This window comes from Phacochoerus africanus, chromosome 12 (assembly GCF_016906955.1).
Source record: "Phacochoerus africanus isolate WHEZ1 chromosome 12, ROS_Pafr_v1, whole genome shotgun sequence".
Lineage (NCBI taxonomy): Eukaryota > Metazoa > Chordata > Mammalia > Artiodactyla > Suidae > Phacochoerus > Phacochoerus africanus.
Genome location: NC_062555.1, coordinates 22,284,094 through 22,306,259, shown reverse-complemented (window position 1 = coordinate 22,306,259; position 22,166 = coordinate 22,284,094). Strand labels below are relative to the sequence as shown.

Genomic DNA, 22,166 nt, shown 5'->3' with positions numbered 1-22,166 from the left:
AAGTAGACAGGCACCGGGAATTAAAGGATCTTAAACAGCATCACACTGGGTGGGGAGAGTTGGGAGCAGGGACCCAAGTTTCCTGTCCTGTCCTGTCCTCTTTCTGATGTGCCATTGTGATGAAGTTTTGGTATAGGGTTCCATACCTACTGTTCCACTGTCAGTATAATTAGGAGTAAAATCTGTCAAGTGAATTATTGGTATTTAATGGACCATATGCCAGTGGAATTTTGTGTGTATGTGTGGATTCTTTTTGTGTTATAATTGTTCAGTGGTCGAGGTGAGCCAGTGGTGTAGGTGAGCCAGAGGAATGCAATAAGCATTTTCATAGTTGTTTTAAATTAGAGTATTAAATATATCACTCAACAGGAGTTGCTTTCTTTATTTGATTAATAGTGGGTGCGTTGGTTGAAATGGCTCTCACATGCCCTAAGCAGGAGTAGGGAAGAGGGGGGAAGTGCTTTAGGTTTTGTGTAGATATTTCAAAGTTTATAAAGTTCATTTTAAGAATTGGCTGTTTAGGATAACTGATATTTTGTGTGAAAGTTAGAAATCTTGTCTATGCTTATTGAGGTATTTTCCCATAGTGTGAAAGAGTGAAGATATCTATAGAAAGAATTTTAAGAAAATCCAAAGTGTGTTGGGAAGAGAGGAAAGGTATTCCAAAATATAGAGTTTGCATGGCTCACTTCTCTCTATGATATACTTTTAGCAGAATAACAGTCTTTGGAAGACAGATTGGCCTAGAGTTTATTTGAAGTAGAGATCAGTTTACCTTGAATTTCTCTTCCATTTAGAAGTTTTATATAGTCTTATGCATTTATTATGGCAAATATGGCATAGTTTTACCTATTTCTTAACGTCGGTAAATACCATGGAATTATATTGTGGTTACCCTTGACCATCATTAGTATTTCAAAGTAGCAACATTCTATTGTATTGAACATTAGTTCTTCGTTAATTTAGTTTGGTCAGCATATTTAGAGTATATTAAAAATGTGCAGAGCGAGTATACTCTACATGCATCAATTACAGCCAAATTGTGGTAATTTATAGACAGTTGTATTATAGAATGGCTTTTCACTTAGAAATGAACACGCAGGAAATTATTAACACAGGAATTTTATTCTAATTTGTAAAAACGAATTGCTGGGAGTACTTTCTAACTTTATGTCAATCTACTTTTAGTCTTCTGTTAAAATTTGATTTGTGACACAACAGTTATTTTTAACTTCTAATTTATTTGAAAACATGCATTACTGGACTTCTGAAATATAATTTGCAGAAAACAATGTTCAGAACTACTTGCAAGTATTGAACATATTTTTGGGGGTTCACATTGGGTTAATTTGTGGAAAGTGTACTAAATTGTTAAAAGACTTGAGTTGCAGATGGCCATTCTTGATACTTGTCACTAACTTGTTACGGTAACTGTAGGGAAATCATAGCAGTATTGGTTACTGATGGTCTTCTTCTTTCAAAATTGTAGATATGGTAGCTGTTGCACAGATTTGTTTTTATAGTTAAATGAGAAACTGTATGTAAAAGCATTATCATTACATGTTTAGAAAAGATTTTTGAAATACTTTGTTTTGCTTGCCCTCTGTATACTCAGTACAGTCCTTGTCACAGAGCAGACAAGCAATACATATTTATTAACTGAATAAACATATATATATATATACATATATTTTCTTGAGTGAATCGTATTTTAAAAAGATGTTGGAAGAAGTTTAATTATTGCTTAAAATTGAATGGTTGGCTGCCGTAAATAATGTATCTTTTAAAAATTCTTAAAAGTATCATTAGGAAAATATGCCATTCTTTCCCTTTTTTCCTTCCATAGTGGATAACTTTGGGCAGTGTTGATGCTTGTTCAGTTTGGGAATTGAAACTTGACCATCTCAACAAAAAGCATGAAAAAAATGTCAAGAAAAAAATAATTTTAATGTGTGTTCTTAAAATTAATGCAGGTCTATAGGAAACATACTTTACTGATTAGGGAAGAGTATTTATTGTAATTATAATTATTTATAAGGAGGTGGTTCCATAATGTTTAAGTTGAGGGGTTTTTTTTTGCCATGGCTTCATGCCATTCTCTTTGTTGACTTGTAGTATTAATTTGCTTTGTCTTTATTAGTTATCTAAAACTTCATCTTTGTTCTTTCACTTACCCAGTCATTCATTTATTCCATATTTTTGAGCATCTCTTACATGCCAGGCAGCTTCACATTGCTTTACCAGAATAAGGTTGTTGATTGAGGTGAGAGATGTGAAAATGCTTGTAAATCATAAAACGGCATTCAAATGTAATTATTATTATCATCAAATTCTTAGATAATGTTGTATGAGAATACTTTTAGTATAACCGCTTTGTGTAAATTCTAAATTGATTCTACCAAGAATTTTGTATGAAATTTTTTGCAAGAATGGGAAAAATTAGATTGTCCAGTAATGAATGGTTAATGTAATAGGTTTAAAAGAAAAATAAACCAAATTTTATCTCTTTTAGTTTATTGGATAGAGTATATTTCTGGAGAAGCTAGGTTTGTAGGAGGAGGTGAAGCTCACTCTACCTTAGGAAACAGACTATAGAGCTAAAGTCCAGCCCAGCATTTTGGGGATTAGTGGTTTTAGTAATGTGGAGGACTGAGAGGGAGAGTGTATTTGACTTGGTGCAAGTGTTGCTACTGTTGGAAAAGTAGATCAAAGGTTATTGCTTGAGAGTCCAGTAGCATTGGTTCTCTACACTAAAGACATTGTTTATTTCTGGCCTGTTGATTATAATTCTAGAGTAGTATACCGTTAAAGGACTTTCAGGTTGTGTTCAAAGAATGCATCATTTTAGCTAGGAGAGACCCAGGAGCAATTTTAAAGCTGAAAAATTATGTTTATGGGTAGAATTTGGTAACATTTTAAAATATGAAATGGATAGAGAGATCTCTATAATTCCTGGGTTCACTGGCCCTATTGGAGATTATAAATTTTGACCTATTGATTTAATATCCATTTGAACAGTTTACTTATATAGGCAGTGATTGACATCTTTATCTAAAAAACTAGTTTTTAGAAACAGTTTCTTTATAAAACAAAATTCATTGATTTTGGGTTTATCTGACTATTTCAGTGCATTATTTTATACCGATGAGGCAATGCCAGTGGAAGGTGTGTGCTTGTTTCTCTGGTCTTGATTCTCTTGTAAAGTAGCTGTGTGACATTGGGCAAGTCACTTCATCTGTCTTGCCTTCTGTTCCTTCAGCTGTGAAAAAGAAGGTCCCTTCCAGCTTTAAGAATCTAACAATGAAATGTCGACTTAACTAGAATCAGTTTTGAAAATACTTTTGTTTTTCTACTGCTCTTTATATAAAGGTATTATAAGACAAATTATTTTAATAGGAAAGTATATTGTATCTGTTTCTTCAATACGTTTTTTTGGTTTATTACTAAGCTTTGATTCTGATCGTGTCCCTTTCCAATTGTTAAGGATATTAAGATAGGAATTTTCATTTACCCAGAGTATATCATTTTGTATCATAAATCAACAGTGGCCAAATAGATGTGAGGCCCTTGCTAGAAGTATTACCAAAGAGAAGGTCTAAATGCAGTTCTTCTAAAGGTAGCATTTTGCACTAGTGTCCCGAATATTTAACTTCCTTATACAGTTGACCCTTGACCAGTGCTGGGGTGGGGCACCCCCCACTGCCCCCAACCCGAGTCACAAATCTGCCCACTGCTATATCTGCCTCAGAAACAAAAGAATTGATAAATGACTCATCCAAGGGCAGGAAGCTGAAACAATTTGGATAGACTCAGAACTCAAACTTGAGTTCCTTTGATTCTGCATGTTGTGATCTCTCAGCAGACACAGACTCTCCTCCCTCCCTAGTTAATTTAAAGATCTGAAAAGTGAAAACATGGGTACTATGTTTATAGAAAAAAATCTGCACATAAGTGGACGTGCACAGTTCAAACTCATGTTGTTCAAGGGTCAGTCGTAATTATTGATGTTGTTTGAAGAGTTAACGCTTTCAGTTGTCTAGTTCTGTATTAAAGTAGCCAGTTGACCATGCTGAGTTCTTCAGGAAGTTACATAAGTCAAATTAAAATGATGTTTTGATTCTTTACTGAAAGTTTTTTTTTTTTTTTGGCTTGTTTTTAATGATGAAATAGGTCTTGTCTGAATTATGTGGCCATTTCCTATGGTTGTTTTTCACAGTGTGTTCTTCTGGATTTCAGTACATGTTACTAAAGGAAAAAAAAAGTTTAGGATTTGCTGAGATAAATAAGGTTATTATGTATTTTATACATAATATTTTATACATAATAAAATATTATGTATTTTGTACCTTTGATATGGTAACAGTGATGTTTCAAGACAAAGATGGCTAATATAATTTTCAAACCTGTTTGACCACAGGATGTTTTTTTCTTTTTTTTCACCTCCTTTTTCTTCTTATTTTTCTGGGATTCCATGTGGTATTCAAACATATTTTGGGAAAATACACCTAGATTCTAATACCCTTTTGACTTTGTACAGTAGCAAACCCGGATGATCTTGAGGACAGTCTTGCTGCCCTCAGCCCCATGACACGTGAAAGGGGAGGTCTTCTCTTCAGCCATACAGACTTCTCAGGCTTTCTTAAGAGAATGTTTAATCTGATTCCAGACTGCTAAATGATCAGGCTCTGTACTTAATTTGTATTGGAAAAAGAGCCGTAATTTAGTTCAGTACTAGATAGAGAGTCTAACCTTGAACCTATTCCTATGCACTATTTGTCCAAACCCAGTTTGAGAAAATGGTATAGCTATCTAGTCTATCCATCCATTTTTCAGTTTATCTAAAATTTATGCTTGGGTTCCTAATTTCACAGTTTTGGTCCCTTTCTGTGGAAATGCTTTAATTCAATTTTATCTCGGCATTTTCCTTTTTTAGATTGAGAGGGGCAATAAGAAATAGCTTGTTGGAGTTCCCATCGTGGCTCGGTGGTTAACAAATCCGACCAGGAACCGTGAGGTTACAGGTTCGATTCCTGGCCTTGCTCAGTGGGTTAAGGATCCTGCGTTGCTGTGAGCTGTGGTGTAGGTTGCAGACACAGCTTGGATCTGGCGTTGCCGTGGCTGTGGTGTAGGCCGGCGGCTACAGCTCCTGTTAGACCCCTGGGCTGGGAACCTCCATATGCTGAGGGAGCGGCCCAAGAAATGGCAAGAAGACCAAAAAAAAAAAAAAAAAAAAAAAGAAAAAGAAATAGCTTGTAAATCTCATTGCTGTATATACGTGAGGATATTTTTGAGGACTTTTGTTTATTATACTGTAGCGTATCTTATAAAGACCTATGGATTAAATTTCATATTTCTGACATGAAGAATTGTTTTCTTCTGAACTTTTTTCTTTTTAAAAGTATCTATGGATTCTGTAAATATTGAAACTGATTGTATTTCCTTATTTGCTTTGCTTCCTGAAAACTTTGTGGTAAATTTGTGGGCCATTCTTTCACAAATATGTAGATTTTTACTCTGGCTTCCTTTTAACTTAAGGAAATACCATTTGGAGTTAAGAATGCAGGTTCTGGAATCAGATAGATGGGGTTTACATCTTGGTGCCATCATTCATTAGCTGTGTTGAAGTCAGGCAAGTTGCTTAATCTCTGTGAGCCTCAGTTTCCCCATCTATGAAATGGGGTTAATTGTACCCTCATAGGGTTGTTGTGAGGATTACCTGAAAATAATAGATGTAAGCAACTGTAATAGTTCTTGACATGTCTTGAGTACGTCATACTTTTTTCTACTTTCATATTCTCTTTGTTCCGCTTCATCTACTGTAAAAAATAATTGATTTGATATTATTTGTAGTATTTTCTTTATTGTAATCTACTTAAAGTATTTCTTGGAACAAGGCAAAGTAAGCATACATAAATGTTGGTTTCTTAGCACATTGTTTTCTGTATAAAATCCAGCAATTAAAAACATTTGCAATTACCATGCCATGACTGTTTTTAAGTTTACTGAGATTTTGAAACTAAACGTACACAAAGATGTACTTTTAGTCCACCAAACTTTCATTCTCTTCCCTTTTCACCTCAAACACACATCACCAAGCAAATTTTCTGCATTATTTGTGTAGGTGTGACAGTGGTTTTCTTAAGACATTTTTTTTTTGTTGCAACCTCTTAGGTTAAAAGTTTCACTCTCATTTGAAATCTGTCACAAGACCAGGGAAGTGCATTCATTATAAAACTACTTAATAAATAAGTTCCCCAGTTTGAAGAGCTAGACTTTTATGTGAGGTCAGGCCAGTTGAAGACATTTACAAAGAATTAGTTGTTTGTTATTGCTATGTGAGTTGCAAGAATGGAAAAAAAAGAAATTCTTTCTTCAATACTTCCTTCCAGGCTGAGTCATCACTAGAGAGTGGGAAGGGCAGCAGCAGCAGAGAATCCAAACCCCAAAGCTGGTGTCACAAAGTACCACTTCTCCAAGTTGGGGGCTCAGAGGGGAGCCATCATGAGCGATGTTACCATTGTGAAGGAAGGTTGGGTTCAGAAGAGGGGTAAGTGTTCAACAAAACGGGAAATAATATGCTTGGTAAGTGTGCTAACAGTTAGCGGTGTCCTGAAAGTTCGTATTTTTTTTTTTTTTCTGATGCTGTTAATGAAGTAAACTGTGACATATTATGTCCACTAAAATAGAAATGATATTTAATGTATGTGTTAGGAATGTGCTTTTTACTTAGGAATTCTTTGTAATTCTTGATTTGGACCTATTGTGATCAAGTTATGTTGATTTGGCTTTCTGGTATGTTGTATGCATGCATATTATGGAAGGTTCATGTTGTGTTATTCTGTATGTCCACAAATTCTACAATCGAAACAGGTGTCTTTAGAGTGATTTAATATCTAGAAAAGTGTCTAAACTTGTATACATTTAAAGACATGTAAATATATCAAGGGTTTAGTTTTATTAAGCCAGTTTGGGCATTGGCAGGGGAAGGCCTTAAAGTAGTAAAGGGGGAGGGGTTCACTCACAAACCCATGGATTCAATAATCCCATAGTTAGATAAGTAAACTCCTCAAGTAAAAGACCAGTGAGGAAAGGGATTGTGTGTGTGTGTGTGTGTGTTTCTGTTTGATTTCACATTTTAATTTTTCATGATCTATTTTTATTCTTGTTTACACCTACTTTAGATAAATAATTCAAATGCATTTTTTTTTTAATATTAAAGGAAGAACTCTTCAGTGTGAAACTTTGATTATCCTCCATGAGGTTACCTGCTGATGTGGTCAGTGTGTTTATTTGAAATCTAGACTAGAGTTTGGAGAAGTTGCCAGGCAACTTGTGTTTATCCACGTGGCCAAATTCAGTAGGATGAAGACTGTTCCACACTCAGAGCTTTTGTTTCTTTATATCTATTTTTGGGTTAAAAGTTACCTCTTAATCATTTAATGATTTTAATATTCTTTGAAGATCTGTAGTTAATATTTAGGCTGAACAGCTGTCGTCAGTAGTTAAATATGATCATACATTAATGAGTTTTTAAAAATCAGCCTTACTGAATTGTAGTTTACATACAATAAAATTCATCCATTTTAAGTATAGACTGTGATGAATTTTGCTAAATTTTATACAGTAGTGTAACAAACCCCCTAATCATGATACGGAACATTTTTATCACCTAGAAAGTCGTCTCATTCCCCTGCACAGTCAGGCCTTCTCCCTCAACCTTGGCAGTCAATTATTTGCTGTCGCTATAATTCTGCTTTTCTAGAATTTCATATAAGTGGAATCATACACGTAGTCCTTTGTGTTGAGTTACTTTCACATAACATAATACTCTAAAGATCCATCTATTTTGTTGTGTATATCATGAGTTTTTTCCTTTTTATTGTTGAATAATATTCCACTATCTGGACAAATTTATTTATCTGTTTATCAGTTGATGGGCATTTGGGCTGTTTCTAGTTTTTGGCTATTATGAATAAAGCCACTGTGAACATTTGAGTGCATGTCTTTATGTGATGTGTTTTCATTTTTCTTGGGAAACAACCGAAGAATCAGATTGCTGAGTCATATGTTAAGTGTATGTTTAGCTGTAGACTGCTACACTGTTTTCCAGAGTGGCTAATTATTCGTATTGCTAAGTTTAATTTCTTTCATGTTGTTCTCATAAATTTGGAAAGCATTTTAATATTTTAGTGCTATATGAAGGTTATTTAAAAAATTTTTAACTCATTTATTACATTTATGTTATTTTTCCTACTTTGCTTTTTGGGAGTAGCAAATCGCTTAAACCTTTTGGTGTTTTTACTTTATTAATTTCAAAAATGTGCTTTCACAAAATTGTGAGGATTAAATGAGACAGTAGGTGTGAATGTGTTTGGATAATTCTAACAAATGTAAGTTATTACTATCACCACATCTTTAGGGTGGTTCTTGAGTCTATTTTATTAATTATGTCTTGTCTGAAATACCAGAAAAAACGGTTGGTAGATAGTGCATGGGATGTAGAAAAAGGAAAAAATGAAAAAAGAATTTCTCCATGTTTTTCTGGTACTGGTTAGAGACGAGGGATTGTAATGGTTTAGAGTGTGTGTGAGTGTTTATTTTGGGGAGAAGAATTTGAGTAGTACACAAAGTTGTAGAATGAAAAGTAACTCTACCTCTTCCAGCTAGTTTCTCTCCTCAGAGAAACTGTTTCTATTTTTAATTCTTCTGCTGACTATTATCCTAATTATATATATATATTATGCTCAAGTTTATTTTTGATGAATCTTAAGTAATCTAGTATCTCTTCATTGTGAAAAATGAAGAATTTTAACTTTTAATACCTATTCTCTCCCTTCTTCCTTCTACTTATTTATTTTTTGGTGTTTGTGGTTAAATTTCTAGCTCTTGCATCCTTAATTCTGGCAAGTATTTAGATACTGTCTTTAAACTTGCCACTCTGTAAGTTGAAAAAAATTAGTGCCCCTTATAACTGTTCCCTTGAATTCCACATTCCCTTCCCATTTTATATTAACTGTAACATTAATTTGGTATTTTCAAGGTTTATAATAATTATACTTAATGATTCTGAAAAGCATTAATCCATATTATGCTTATGTAAATAATACTGCTAAACAAAGTATTATGGTGAGTATGATGAGACCTATAGAGAACAAATGATTTCTATATTCTGTTGGTGCTCAAGATCATCCTAAACTTTAGTTTGGCTCCAGTTTTTTCTGTATTTCCTAATTACCACCTTTCCCCCGATTGGTAAAAGAGCATATGCATTCTTCATCACACTGCTTAGTTATCTAGCTTTTTAATCATACTATTTGCTGAAGTTGTAACATGAACTTATGTTTAGCTAATATCATGTTATTGCATTCTTTGATAAGTCCTCTGCTTTCTTAGATGTCATGGCTTTTCTCTTTTTGTTTTGGATTTATTTTGTAGCTATCTCGAGTACTTCTTGAAGTAATTTTTTCAGAATGTTTTTGGGTGCTTGTCAGCACAATGTTGGAAATGTCTTTTTTGCTTTTGCAACTGTACGTACCTTGGCTGGATATAGAATTCAGATTTAAAATAATTTTCCGGAGTTCCCGTCGTGGCGCAGTGGTTAACGAATCCGACTAGGAACCATGAGGTTGCGGGTTCGGTCCCTGCCCTTGCTCAGTGGGTTAACCATCCGGCGTTGCCGTGAGCTGTGGTGTAGGTTGCAGACGCGGCTCGGATCCCGCGTTGCTGTGGCTCTGGCATAGGCCGGTGGCTACAGCTTCGATTCAACCCCTAGCCTGGGAACCTCCATATGCCGCGGGAGCGGCCCAAGAAATAGCAACAACAACAACAACAACAACAAAGACAAAAGACTAAATAAATAAATAAAAATAAAATAATTTTCCTTCTGCATTTTGAAGGTTGCATTTTATCTTTTAGTAACCAGTTTTACTGCCAAGAGGTTTGATGCTAATACGAATAATATTTGATGCTAATATGAATAATGTTTTTTGTAGGTAGCCTGTTTCTGTTCTCTGGGCGCTTTTTGTGTTTATGTCTCTTTGTCCTTGGCATTATGAAATTTAAGGAGGATGAGATATAGTCCTTTTTAATTCATCCTGTAAAGCATTTGGTGGACCCTTTGAAAATGCAGGCTTACAGCTTTTTTCAGTTGTGGGAAATCTGTGTTTCTTCCATTATTTTTTTCCCGTCTATGTGCTCTGTATTTTTTCACCTTTCCCCCCCAGAGCTTCTATACCAGTATTGTTTTAAAGTTTTTCTTTCGTTTTTCATGTCTTTGTTTTTTCCTCTTTGTTCTATGAGATTTCCTTGATGTTTTCTTCCAGCCCTTTATTTAATTTTTCATCTCAACTATTGCTTTATATTTCTGGGCATTCTTTCTAGTTCAGTCACCTGCTTTTATTTTACATATATAATGTAATCTGTAATCCTAGGACACTAAATAGATTTTGTTTTGTTTTTTTTTTTCCTCATTGATTACCTCTTCCAATTTGTTTATTTTGGTTCTTTTTTGGTGGTGTTTGTTTTCTTCAGGCATCTGGTGATCCCTCTTTTTGTCTGTGCATATTTCTGAATAAAAGACTAGGTTTACAGATAATGTCCTTTCTTTTTGCACTTTATGTATTTTCCCTATACTTTAATAGTCAGATGCACTGACTGAGGATTTGTGATGATAGTGTTTAACTACACTATTGAAAAGATTAGTTGAAATACTAGGGAAAACCAAAGTGGACATTTTTCCCACTCTTAATTTATTCTTTTAGAGATTTAAAATATTATTTTAGTAATAATTTTATGTTTTAGTCAAGCAGATTTCATTGTTTGGCTCTATTTTGGTTCAGAGAATTTCATCTAAAAGAGTATTATTATTGAGTATTATTATTTGCTGCTTACTTATTACCCTGGGTAGGTCATTATCACCTAAACTCTGGTGTACCTATTTGAAAATAAGTGTAGTATCTGTCTTCTTTACCTCACACTGTGGTTGTAAGCATTGTAAAATATCATGTCTGTGGAGAAGTGTTTTGAACTCTTAAGCTATAAATAGAAGGTATTGATACAGAGAAAGTTACGGTACAGGTCTTACTTTGACTGTCAGTCTTTTTTTGTCAAACTTGTGTTTATGAATCAGGTCTTTGCGCCTATCCAGGTAAAATCTCACTTTATTTGTACTTTTAATGTGAATAAATTGCTTTTCAATAAATATCTTCCTAGAAAAGGAAAAGAGGACTTAGAGGTAATTGTTGATATTGTGTGAGATAAATGCTTTCCTAACTGGTTACCAGTGATATAACAGTAGTAAAACCTTTTTTCCTGTGCGCTTCTGGAGCAGTTTCAAAATGATGAATATTAGTTGAGATAACACATTAACAATATTTTTGGTGCTAGAAATGACAATATAAAAAACATCGGTTGCAAACTGGAGTAAAATATTATTCATGTTTTCCTCCTTAATGGTCCTAGGAGAGCAGCTCACAGTTTGGCTCCACACCGGGGTAAGAGGCACCTGCATGTGTATTAGACACTTCTTACATGATGGTCTTCAAAGACCAACCTGTAGGTATACGCTAGGTAACTCAGCATCTTGAAACTAGATGTGAAAAGTTTAGCTTTCTTATTACTTAATTATTACTGTATTAATAAAATAGAACATTTTGCCAGCTTAAAAGGTTTAAATTATAGAATTAAGTAGATTGCAATAAGATTATGCAAGGGCTTATTTTAATGTGTAATGTTTTGTTTGTTACTAGTACTATTTCTTAAAAACTTAAATAATCTTATTAATGTGGAGAGCCAGTTCCTCGATAACAAGTTAAAATCTGTAATGTATTTCTAGGCAAGTTGTAATCTTACTGTCTTGTAACTGGTACAAAGCTAAGAGGTAGTTTTGTCATTAAAACATTTTGATTGATGAAAATGCTGCATGATGTGTTAATTTCTTAACACTTTTGTTGTATTAGTGTCTAATAAATTGAACTTCCATGTTGTGTTCTCTCTATGTGCTTTCAAATATCTTTTTCCCTAGTTTGCCTTGTACTCATAGTTTCCAATTCAGTGATATCCATAAACTGTGTCCTTTGAATGACATTTGTCTTATATTCCATGAAATGGTTTGTTTACATGAACTAGAAAGTTAGTATTTGGTGATTCTAAGCTACAGCTTTATACCTTTATGAGTTTTCTCATGAAATAGCTTAATACCCGCTGCGCAAAACATACTTCACTCACGAAGATTGTCAACTGGGTTATGTTTTAACCTGTGGTTGTTGTGATCAAGTCAATTGTAAGTTGTTACACAGAACAAAGTGTGCATTTTTTGGGGTGATCATCCAAGTACAAGGGCCTTTCCTTCTCCTTTACTTATATGTACTTGTGTACATTTTGCTCATGTTTTATTCACAAAGCGACTTTGGAAATAAATTATGAAGTGATTAAGGAAAGAGAAAATGACAGTATGATTTCCTGTTTACTCTTCAGCAGCAAGCATTTTCCATAGAGTAAAGAGCTGTGGTGGCTGACTGTTTAAACCACATGATAGAGAAGCTCACTTTCACTATTATATTACAAATGGAGAAGGAACAGAAAAATTCAATTTATTTTCTAATGGCATTGAAACTCAGAGATTTAATGTATTTACAATAATGTGAAATTTGTTTTTTATTGTTTCATTGTATGTGTTTTCAGAATTTTAATCAGATAAACCAAATGGAGAGAGAACCATCAAATGATAAGCCTTCATATGCATTCTAGAGTTACATAATTGTAAAGTTACTGTTACACACCTTCCCAATCAACAGTTGAGTTTTGTGTATTCACTTTGTGTGCCCCAGCCTCGTTAAATTCATTTATTAATGTTAGTTATGCTAAATATTTTGTGTCAGTGGTCAAGTCAGCTACAAAGAGCCGCAGTTTCTTCCTTTCCAGTCTTTATGCCATAGATTAATTTTTTGGTCTTATTTCACTGATTATATTATGTATGTAAAATAAAAGCATGTGACTGGACTAGAAAGAATTCCCAGAAATATAAAGTAATAGCTGAGATAAATAATAAAAGGCTGGAGGAAGGAGTCGAGGAGAACTCTCAGAACAAAGAGAAAAAACAAAGACATGAAAAACGAAGGAGAAACCTTAAAACAGTATTAGAATAGAAGCTGTAGGGGGAAAAGAGGTGGAAAAAATATAAAGCACGTAGAAGAGAAAAATAATGGAAGAAACAGATTTCCCACAACTGAAAAAAGCTGTAAGCCTGCATTTTCAAAGGGTCCACCAAATGCTTTACAGGATGAGTTAAAAAGGACATTGTACCTCTAGTACAATGTTGAGTAGAATTGGTGAGAGTGGACATTTTTGCCTTATCTCTCATCTTATTGGGAAAGCATTTATTTTGCTACTAAGTATTATATTAGCTGTAGCTTTTTCATTACGGCCCCTTCTTGGGTTGAGAAAGTTCCATTTTATTCCTAGTGTGCTGAGGGTTTTTATTGCTAAGTAGGTGTTCAGTTTTTTCAAGGGATTGCCCTGCGCCTATTGAAATGACCACTTTTTCCCATTATTCTGTTGATATGCTAACATGGTCTGTTACTTTCATTGCTGGAATAAATCCCACTTGGTCATGATGTGCTAACTTTAATATATTGCCAGTTTTGACTAACTAGTATTTTTGTTAAGGATCTTTTTTTTGCATTTATCAGAACATTGATCTATAGTTTTCATTTCAGGTTTTGCTATAATAGTTATGCTAGATGTATAAAGTAGATTGGGAATTCCCTTTTCAATTTTCGAAGATATTTGCTAAAGATAGGTTTTGTTTCTTCCTTATATGTTTGATAAAATGCAATTGGTATAGCCGCCTGGGTTGGAGCTTTTTGTGTTTTTTAATAATACATTCAATTTCTTTAGTAGGTTTAAGACTGTTCAGATTTTCTGTCTCATCTTGTATTAGTTTGAGTAAATTGTGTGCTTGAGAGAATTTTTCCATTTTATCTAAGTTGTTGACTTATTGTCTGCTAATTCCAACATTAGGATTTTCTTGGAGCTGGTTTCTGTTGATGGCATTTTTTCTTTGCCTATGGTCACATTTTCTTGTTTCTTCACAAGTCTGGTAATTTTCAGCTGTATACAGTTCATTGTGGCCATGTATTGTTGATCTAGTATTTTCTGTTCAAGACCATTGCTTTTTGTTCTAACTGGTGCTTACCTTGATTCTCTTCAGTCTCTACTTCATTTCCCTTGTTGTGACAAACAGCTGAAATCTCAGCTTTTTCCGTCAACTTTTTGCTTTCTGCTTTCAGGCTCATAGGAGTCTTTCCTATGCATGCACAATTCAGGGATCAGCTAGAATTTGGGCAGAGTTTACATGTAGGTTTTGGGGCTACCCCTCTGTGTTTCCCTCTTTTATGGCATATCCTTCTCACTTCCTAGCCATGAAAAGTTTTTGGCAGCTCTGAACTCTTTTATCATCTGACTCCTTAAGCCGGCAAGACTGTTTTCTAAGTTTTATCTACACTAATCTCAAGGAATAGAGGAGTCTTTCAAGTGCAGAGCCATATAAAAATGCAAATCTTATCCAGTGTAGTTCACTTCTTTTAGGGGCAACTTCCCCCCAGTTTCACTTGCTTTTTGATGCTTTCTACTGCTTTCGAATAGGTTTTTTTAGTAGTATTTTGTACAGAGTTTATAATTTTGTGTGTGAGAAAGTTAGCCTAATAATACAAGTTACTCTACAATCACTAGAAGCAGAACTCTGCTAGGTATATGTTTTATTTTTTGTCTTTTATTTTATTTTTTCCCCTAGGGCCGCACCTGTGGCATATGGAGGTTCCCAGGCTAGGGGTTGAGTCGGAGCTGTAGCCGCTGGCCTACACCACAGCTACAGCAATGCCAGATCTGAGCCACATCTGCAACCTACACCACAGCTCACAGCAATGCCAGTTCCTTAACCCACTTGAGCGACGCCAGGGATTTAACCTGCAACCTCATGGTTCCTAGTCAGATTCGTTAACCACTGCGCCACGATGGGAACTCCTAGGTATATGTTTTAATGTTTAGATAGAAAGATTAAGTTTTATGAGTCATTTAGTTTTGTTTTCCCTTTTTACAGCTGCACCTGGGGCATATGGACGTTCCCAGACCAGGGATCCAGTAAAACCTGTGGCTGTAGCCTACGCCATAGCCATGGCAACACTGGATGCAAGCCGCATCTGCTATCTGTGCTGCAGCTTGCGGAAAGGAAATACTGTGTTCTTTTTTTTTTTGTCTTTTTGCCTTTTCTAGGGCCGCTCCTGCAGCATATGGAGGTTCCCAGGCTAGAGGTCTTATTGGAGTGTAGCCGCCAGCCTACGCCAGAGCCACAGCAATGTGGGATCCCAGCCGCGTCTGCGACACGGCAACGCTGGATCCTTAATCCACTGAGCAAGGCTAGGGATCGAACCCGAAACCTCATGGTTCCTAGTCGGATTTGTTAACCACTGAGCCACAACGGGAACTCCAGAAATACTGTATTCTTAACCCACTTGGAGGGGGGTCAGGATCAAACCTGCATCTTCACAGAGACATTGACGGGTCCTTAACTGGCTGAGCCACAGTGAGAACTCCATAAGTCATTTCATTTTGTTACTTGGTATCTTAATTGCTCATAATAGGTTAGGAGAAGTAGAAATTTTATCTATTATTTATAGTTGAGGAAACTAAGTGGTTTAAACCAACTGAGCTCTAATCACCTGGAAACATAGCTGAACATTTTTTTGCAAGTAAATTCAAAGAATTTTAAGCTAGAGGAGACTCTGAGACAGAGCAGAGCAAGGAGCAGTGGTGGACTTTCTTTATTGCCAGTTTTAGGATACTTCCTATCTTGTTTCTTACTTGTCACTTGGGAATGTACTGGAGTTCTTTTAAAAATTCTTTTATTAGTACCTGGAGAGAAAGGGGCTCAGAACTATTGGAAGGGTTTTAAAACTTCCTGAAAAGGAGTTCCCATTGTGGTGCAGTGGAAACGAATCTGACTAGTATCCATGAGGATGTGAGTGCAATCCCTGGCCTCGCTCAGTGGGTCGGGGATCCGGTGTTGCCCGTGAGCTGTGGTGTAGGTTGCTGATGCAGCTCGGATCCGGTGTTTCTGTGGCTGTGGAATAGGCTGGCAGCTGCAGCTCCAATTTGACCCCTTGCCTGGGAACTTCTATATGCCGCAGGTGAGGCCCTAAAAAGCGAAAAGCAAAACAAAACAAAACAAAAAAATAACAACAATAACAAAAAACTCCCTGGGAACGGAAAAGAGGGAGTATTTTTCTTTTGGTGGAATCCTCACGCTATTTGAGTTGTGCCCTTCACTGCTCTGTGTCCCAGGGAGAGGGCAGGGAAGCTGGACCTCTTGAACCTGTTGGGTTATCTCACTTGGGAAGCTACCTCCATGGTTTCTATATCTTGGACATAAAGAAACTTTCTCTAATTATCTTACTATAAATTATCTATAAGTCAGTTATCTATAAATGAATCACACCCTTCTGCCTACCAATCACTGTATTTTCTTTCTTTCTTTTTTTTTTTTTTTTTTTTCCTTTTCTTGTTAGGGCCACACCTGCGGCATGTGAAAGTTCCCAGGCTGGAGTTCCTGTTGTGGCTCACTAGTATCCATCAGGATGCAGATCTGATCCCTGGCCCTGCTCAGTGGGTTAAGGATCCGGTGTTGCCGTGAGCTGTGGTGTAGGTCACAGATACTGTTTGGATCTGGTGCTGCTGTGGCTGTGGTGTAGGTTGGCGGCTGCAGCTCTGATTTGACTCCTAGCCTGGGAACTTCCAGGTGCTTTGGGTTGTAGCCCTAAAAAAGAAAGAAAAAAAAAGTTCGTGCGCTAAGGGCCTATAGCATAGCGATGGCAACACTGGATCCTAAACTCATTGAGTGAGGCCAGGGATTGAACCCACATCTTTGTGGATGCCACTCGGGTTCTTAACCTGCTGAGCCACAGTGGGAACTCCTACCACTGTATTTTCTTATAGGTAGTTTTTACTTATGTCAGTTTTTCTACTTGGCATGTTGGGTGTTTTTTGGCCTCAATTGCAGCGTATCAAAGTTCCCAGGCCAGGGATCAAATCTGAGCCGTAACTGTGACCTACACCACAACTGTAGCTATGCTGGATCCTTTTAACCCACTGTTGGGCTGGGGATCAAACCTGCACTACCACCGAGATGATGCCGGATCCTTAACCTGCTGTGCCACAGTAGGAACTCCATGTTTTTATTTTCCTTCTGCCTTTGTTGGTGAAAATCTTTCATGACCCTCAAGGCCAGATTTTAATATCACCTCTTCAGTATTTTCCCAGGCCACAGTTTTACAAAGTTAGAACGATTCCTCTTGTCTCTAATATTACATCACTTTGATGCCTTTGCTTCTTGTGGCTTTATATGACCAATTCTTACATAGATACATTATGTTACCTTCTCTGTTGTAAACTCCCTGACAGCAGGAGTTATGCCCATGTAACTGTATTTCTGTCCCAAAAAGGGTCTTCCACTACCTGGAACATTGTAGGCTCTTCATCAATCTTTGATGAATAAATAAGGAAGAGGAGGAAAACAATTTGGATGTTCAAATAGCATCATCTGGCCGATTTCAGGGCGAGGAACTTGAATTGGGACAGCTGAGGCAAGGCAGGAAACATAGAGTAGATCATCATAGTTATGAAAGCAGCCTGTATCTAGGATAGGGTTTTGGGATTCTAAATCAGGTCATCTGTCTGTCGAGGTTTTGTGTGTAGGAACTAACGGGGGGTAGGAATTAGTAGAACTGACTGAATGTTTATTTCTGGCAGAGGTGGCTGGGCAGAACCCTGATGGTCCCAGAATGGGTTAGTATATAAATTATCTAAATCAGGTAAGTGGGACACGGTAGTGACAAGGTAGTAGTGGTCATAGCTCTGGAATTTTTATCCATATTTTAGGGGTAATTTTTGCCTTTACTCTTAGGACTGAGAGCTACTTCTGAGTTCATGAAACTATGAATTCTTCTTGTAAAAGGTTAAAGCAGTAAATGAATAAAGTACTATATAATTCTTCCACTATTATTTTCCTTAGAAATAATCACTGTCAAGTGTGTTGTTGCCAATATGAAGTCAGATTTTTTCCCTCAAATATTTAAGAACCAGAAAGATAGATGCCAAACTATAAGTAGTATTTGCCTCTTGCCAAGAGAATGGGATTCAGGAGCTTGGGCAGGGGACAGGAACTGGGATAATTTAAGCAATGAGATTTATGTACTTTATTTTGTTATCAACATTTGGATCTTTTTGTTTTGTCTCATTTTACATAAATGGTTTCATAATCACTTAGCAATATGTCTTAGAGATTTGTCTGTGCTGTTGTAACATGGTAACTCAGACAAGAAGGACTAATTTGATGTAACTTTCTTTTTAGGGAGCCTATTTTTCCTTCTCATCCATCTACTCTTCTCATTTTTAAGTACTCACAGACTGTCCGTTTAGTCCAGTGGTTAAAAGAATGGAACTTAACTTTAAGTCTCAGAAAGCCTTTTATTACTGGCTGTGGGCAGAGTACTCCCTATGTCTTTAATTTGTCATCTGTAAAATGGATATATGATAATCGTATCTGTTTTATATGCTTGTAAGACTCAAAGATCATCATGTTTGCTTAGCTCTTATCGCAGTACATAGAATATACCAAATAGTTCATAACAGTAGCTGTTATTATTATTTAATAATCTGTTATAGGATATTGCTGAATTTGACCTTGTTTACTGATATTTGATATTTAGGCTTACCCATTATTTTCTTCTATAAAAACAGCGAGGGTACTTGCCTGTACAGGTTTTTGTTTTGTTTTTAATACCAATCTGATGCTCTGTATTTCTCAAAGATTATTGATGCCAGCTGGAACTCGAGTGATAACTTGATCTGAGCACTGCTGGGCACCAGTGTTAGCGTTATGATGGTTCTCTTTTGGAAAGACAAGTGTAACAGAGAAGTTAATCAGTATTCCTTTTCTGTTGTCTGGCCTTATGCTTTCTTTTCCAGTCTTCATCTTTTGTAATTTAAATATTTATATCTTTTTATGTTTTTAACCATTTTTAGAAATTCATTTTTTCTGTATTTATTCTGTTATGATACTGTTCTCTTTTCCAACACTTTTTCTTAAATGAGTTAGTGGTAGAGCAACAACTACATACATTTCCACCCCCTCCCCCCTGCAACCCCAGGATTGGGTAAGGCCAAATAATGGTTGTATTTTAATCTTGTGATTGAACTTTTTGACTAAAAACATTTGCCTTATAAGAACACTAATTCTAAATGTCATGTGTCAAGAAATAGAGGCTTAAGTATATTTTTTAAATGTTATTATAGCAACCAATAGAAAAACTAAAAAGGAAAATAAAAATAGTGAAAATTGGGAAGAAAAGTGAAGGAGAACAATTTCTCACCTTAATAATGGGAAGTTAGCTGACGTGGTCACAGGTGATCAACTGAAAAACAGAGCCGTAATTCCAGCGGTATTTAAAGAGGCTATTTTTGACAAGTGGAATGGTTGTGGGAAGGAGTGGGGGTGGGGGTGGGAGAGAGAATGGTGGAAGAGATAGTTTTATTTTTTTTATTTTTATTTTCGCTTTTTAAGACTGCACCCACAGCATATGGAGGTTCCCAGACTAGGGGTCCAATCAGAACTGTATTAACCCACTGAGTGAGGCCAGGGCTCAAACCCCCAAACTCATGGTTCCTACCAGATTTGTTTCTGCTGCGCCATGATGGGAACTCTGAGACACTTTTATTTTTAAGTTTTATGTTCCTTGGTATGTTACTGAATTATTGCTACTTTGTACATATATTATAAATAATAAACTATATCCTACATGATCCCAATTTATGAAAATAAAAAAGTGTAGTTTTATATATTGAGATATGTATAAAAATCATTTGGAAGGAAATGTACCAAAAGTACTAAAAGTGATTATCTCTGGATGGTGGGTTTTTTCTTCATTATATATTTCTATGTTTTGTAAAATTTCTAAAGTGAATAGTTGCTTTTATAATCAGAAAAAATATTAAGGGAAAATATGTAGGACCTTCTGCATTTAATTTGTCATACATTTGGCATCAGTATGACTTTTTTATTTATGCAAGCACTCTAACTTTTTTTAAATTAAAGGAGTTAGAGACCCACGTTCTCTCTCTGTTTGTAAATGTGTTAGTAAAGCAAGCATTCCCTTAAAAATGGCCGAAAACCTCGCCAACAGTAATAAACAAACACAGGTTTATTTTTTCACTTAAGAGGGTAAAGGTGGGCGGTGGCTGGTTGTTTATCAGATCAGGATAAAATCACCAAAGATTCAAGCTCTCTCTGTTTCTTTACCTTTTGTTTGTTGACTTTTGTTTGTTTGTTTCCTATACTTGTTGCTTCAAGGCTTCAAGCTGGCTTTCAGTCTCTTCTGGGAGGTGGCCTGGCTAAAGGGGATTAGAAATTGATGCTGTGTTCCTGAACCACCAGTGTGTACCACAAAAAGGAGTTTTCTTGTCTTTAAAATTCTATTTATTTATTTATTTCTTAGGGCCGCACCCGCGGCATATGGAGGTTCCCAGGCTAGGGGTTGAATTGGAGCTGTAACCTCGGCCTACACCACAGCCACAGCAACCCCAGATCCGAGCTGCTGTCTGCGACCTACACCACAGCTCATGGCAGTGCCAGATCCTTAACCCACTGAGCAAGGCCAGGGATCGAACCCGCAACCTCATGGTTCCTAGTCGGATTTGTTAACTGCTGTGCCACAACGGGAACTCCCCTATGTTGGGTTCTTAACCTTCTGAGCCACAATGGGAACTCCTACACATCCATTCTTTTTCAGATTCTTTTTCCATATAGACCATCACAGAATACTGGGGAGAGCTCCCTGTGCTGTGCGACAGGTCTCTGTTGGCCAGTTATTCCATATATCACTTTGTGCATAGGCTAATCCTAAACCCCCAGTCCACTTCCCCCACCTGACCTTATTAGTAACCGAAATTATAATGTTTGTACTTCATTTCTCAGTCAGAATTCTGGCAGACGCAACAGTCTATATAGAGGCCACAGTGAAAATTTGGCACCTGGCATTCTCTACAACTTACCCCTGTGAAGATGATTCTAAAATATAGCCAGTTTATTTGTTTGTAGGAGTACTAGGCTTGGGCTCCCTTCTTAAAAACAGTTTATTATTCTGTGATGCTAGTGAAGTAGGAGGTATGTGTGTAAAATGATCCTCGGTGTGACTCGAGTCTCCTTGCAGAATTCGAATTTCATTTTCTGGCCAGTTTGCTGAGGATTGTGAGTTTTTAGTGTATCAAGTCATTTCTGTAAAGGTTCTCATTTTTGTTTTTAAGTCAGAATGTGCAGTGAAATTGGTAGTCACAGGTTTTATAGCTGATAATTCCAACTCTTCCAACCTAAATGATACGGGGTCAGCCAGAAAGACCCAGATCACATCTTTCACAGTGTTTCTAGGTCCTATACTTACTGGGACTTTTCTCATTCATATGTTTTAACGAGCATACCGTTTATCCGTCTGTCACTGACTTCTTTAAAAACACTTTAAAAATGTAAATGTGCGTAGCTTTCAGTGTGGTGTTTATGGTTTAAGCATAAAAATGGCGCTGAATAAAAATATATTACGACAAATTAGGCTTGTTTGTAAAAGGTTAGATCTTAATAGTTGTGCTTATCAATGAATTGATGTTTCTATTTTTTTGTTAATTTTTCTTACAAGTTTTCCAGAGCTATTTAGCCCCAAGCGTTTTTTTTTTTTTTTCTTATAGTCTTGAAAGGTGTGACTCCTTTATGCTTTTGAGGAGTAGAAAATTGTTTCTGTAAGATAAGTGAGCATATTTATTTCTACTTAGTTGGCTAATGAATTTCTTTATTCAGTTATGGAGAAGTATGTGCTGGCTACTGGGAAGGATATGAGGCTGCAAATGACCTGCCTGCATGGACTCTAGAGTCTAGTGGGAGAAAAAGACTTTTTAAAAATGAGTCAATTTTCGGAGTTCCTGTTGTGGCGCAGTGGAAACGAACCCGACTAGGAACCATGGGGTTGTGGGTTCAATCCCTGCCCTCGTTCATGGGCTAAGAATCTGGCATTGCCGTGAGCTGTGGTGTAAATCGCAGACGCAGCTGGAATCTGGCGTTGCTGTGGCTG

At 36.3% G+C, this 22,166-nt stretch overlaps 1 protein-coding gene across 6 annotated transcripts in view; it reads left to right on the top strand.

Annotated features, from left to right (window-relative positions):
- Nucleotides 1-22,166, top strand: part of AKT3 (AKT serine/threonine kinase 3) — a 305,530-nt gene that overhangs the window by 5,057 nt on the left and 278,307 nt on the right. For all 6 annotated transcript variants that reach the window (XR_007131198.1, XM_047754920.1, XM_047754918.1 and 3 more), the window contains exon 2: nucleotides 6,390-6,547. Coding sequence is in view for 5 of the 6 variants with exons in the window: in XM_047754920.1 (XP_047610876.1) it covers nucleotides 6,502-6,547 (46 nt within the window). In the remaining variant the exon portion in view is untranslated. The remainder of the gene's footprint in view (nucleotides 1-6,389; nucleotides 6,548-22,166) is intronic.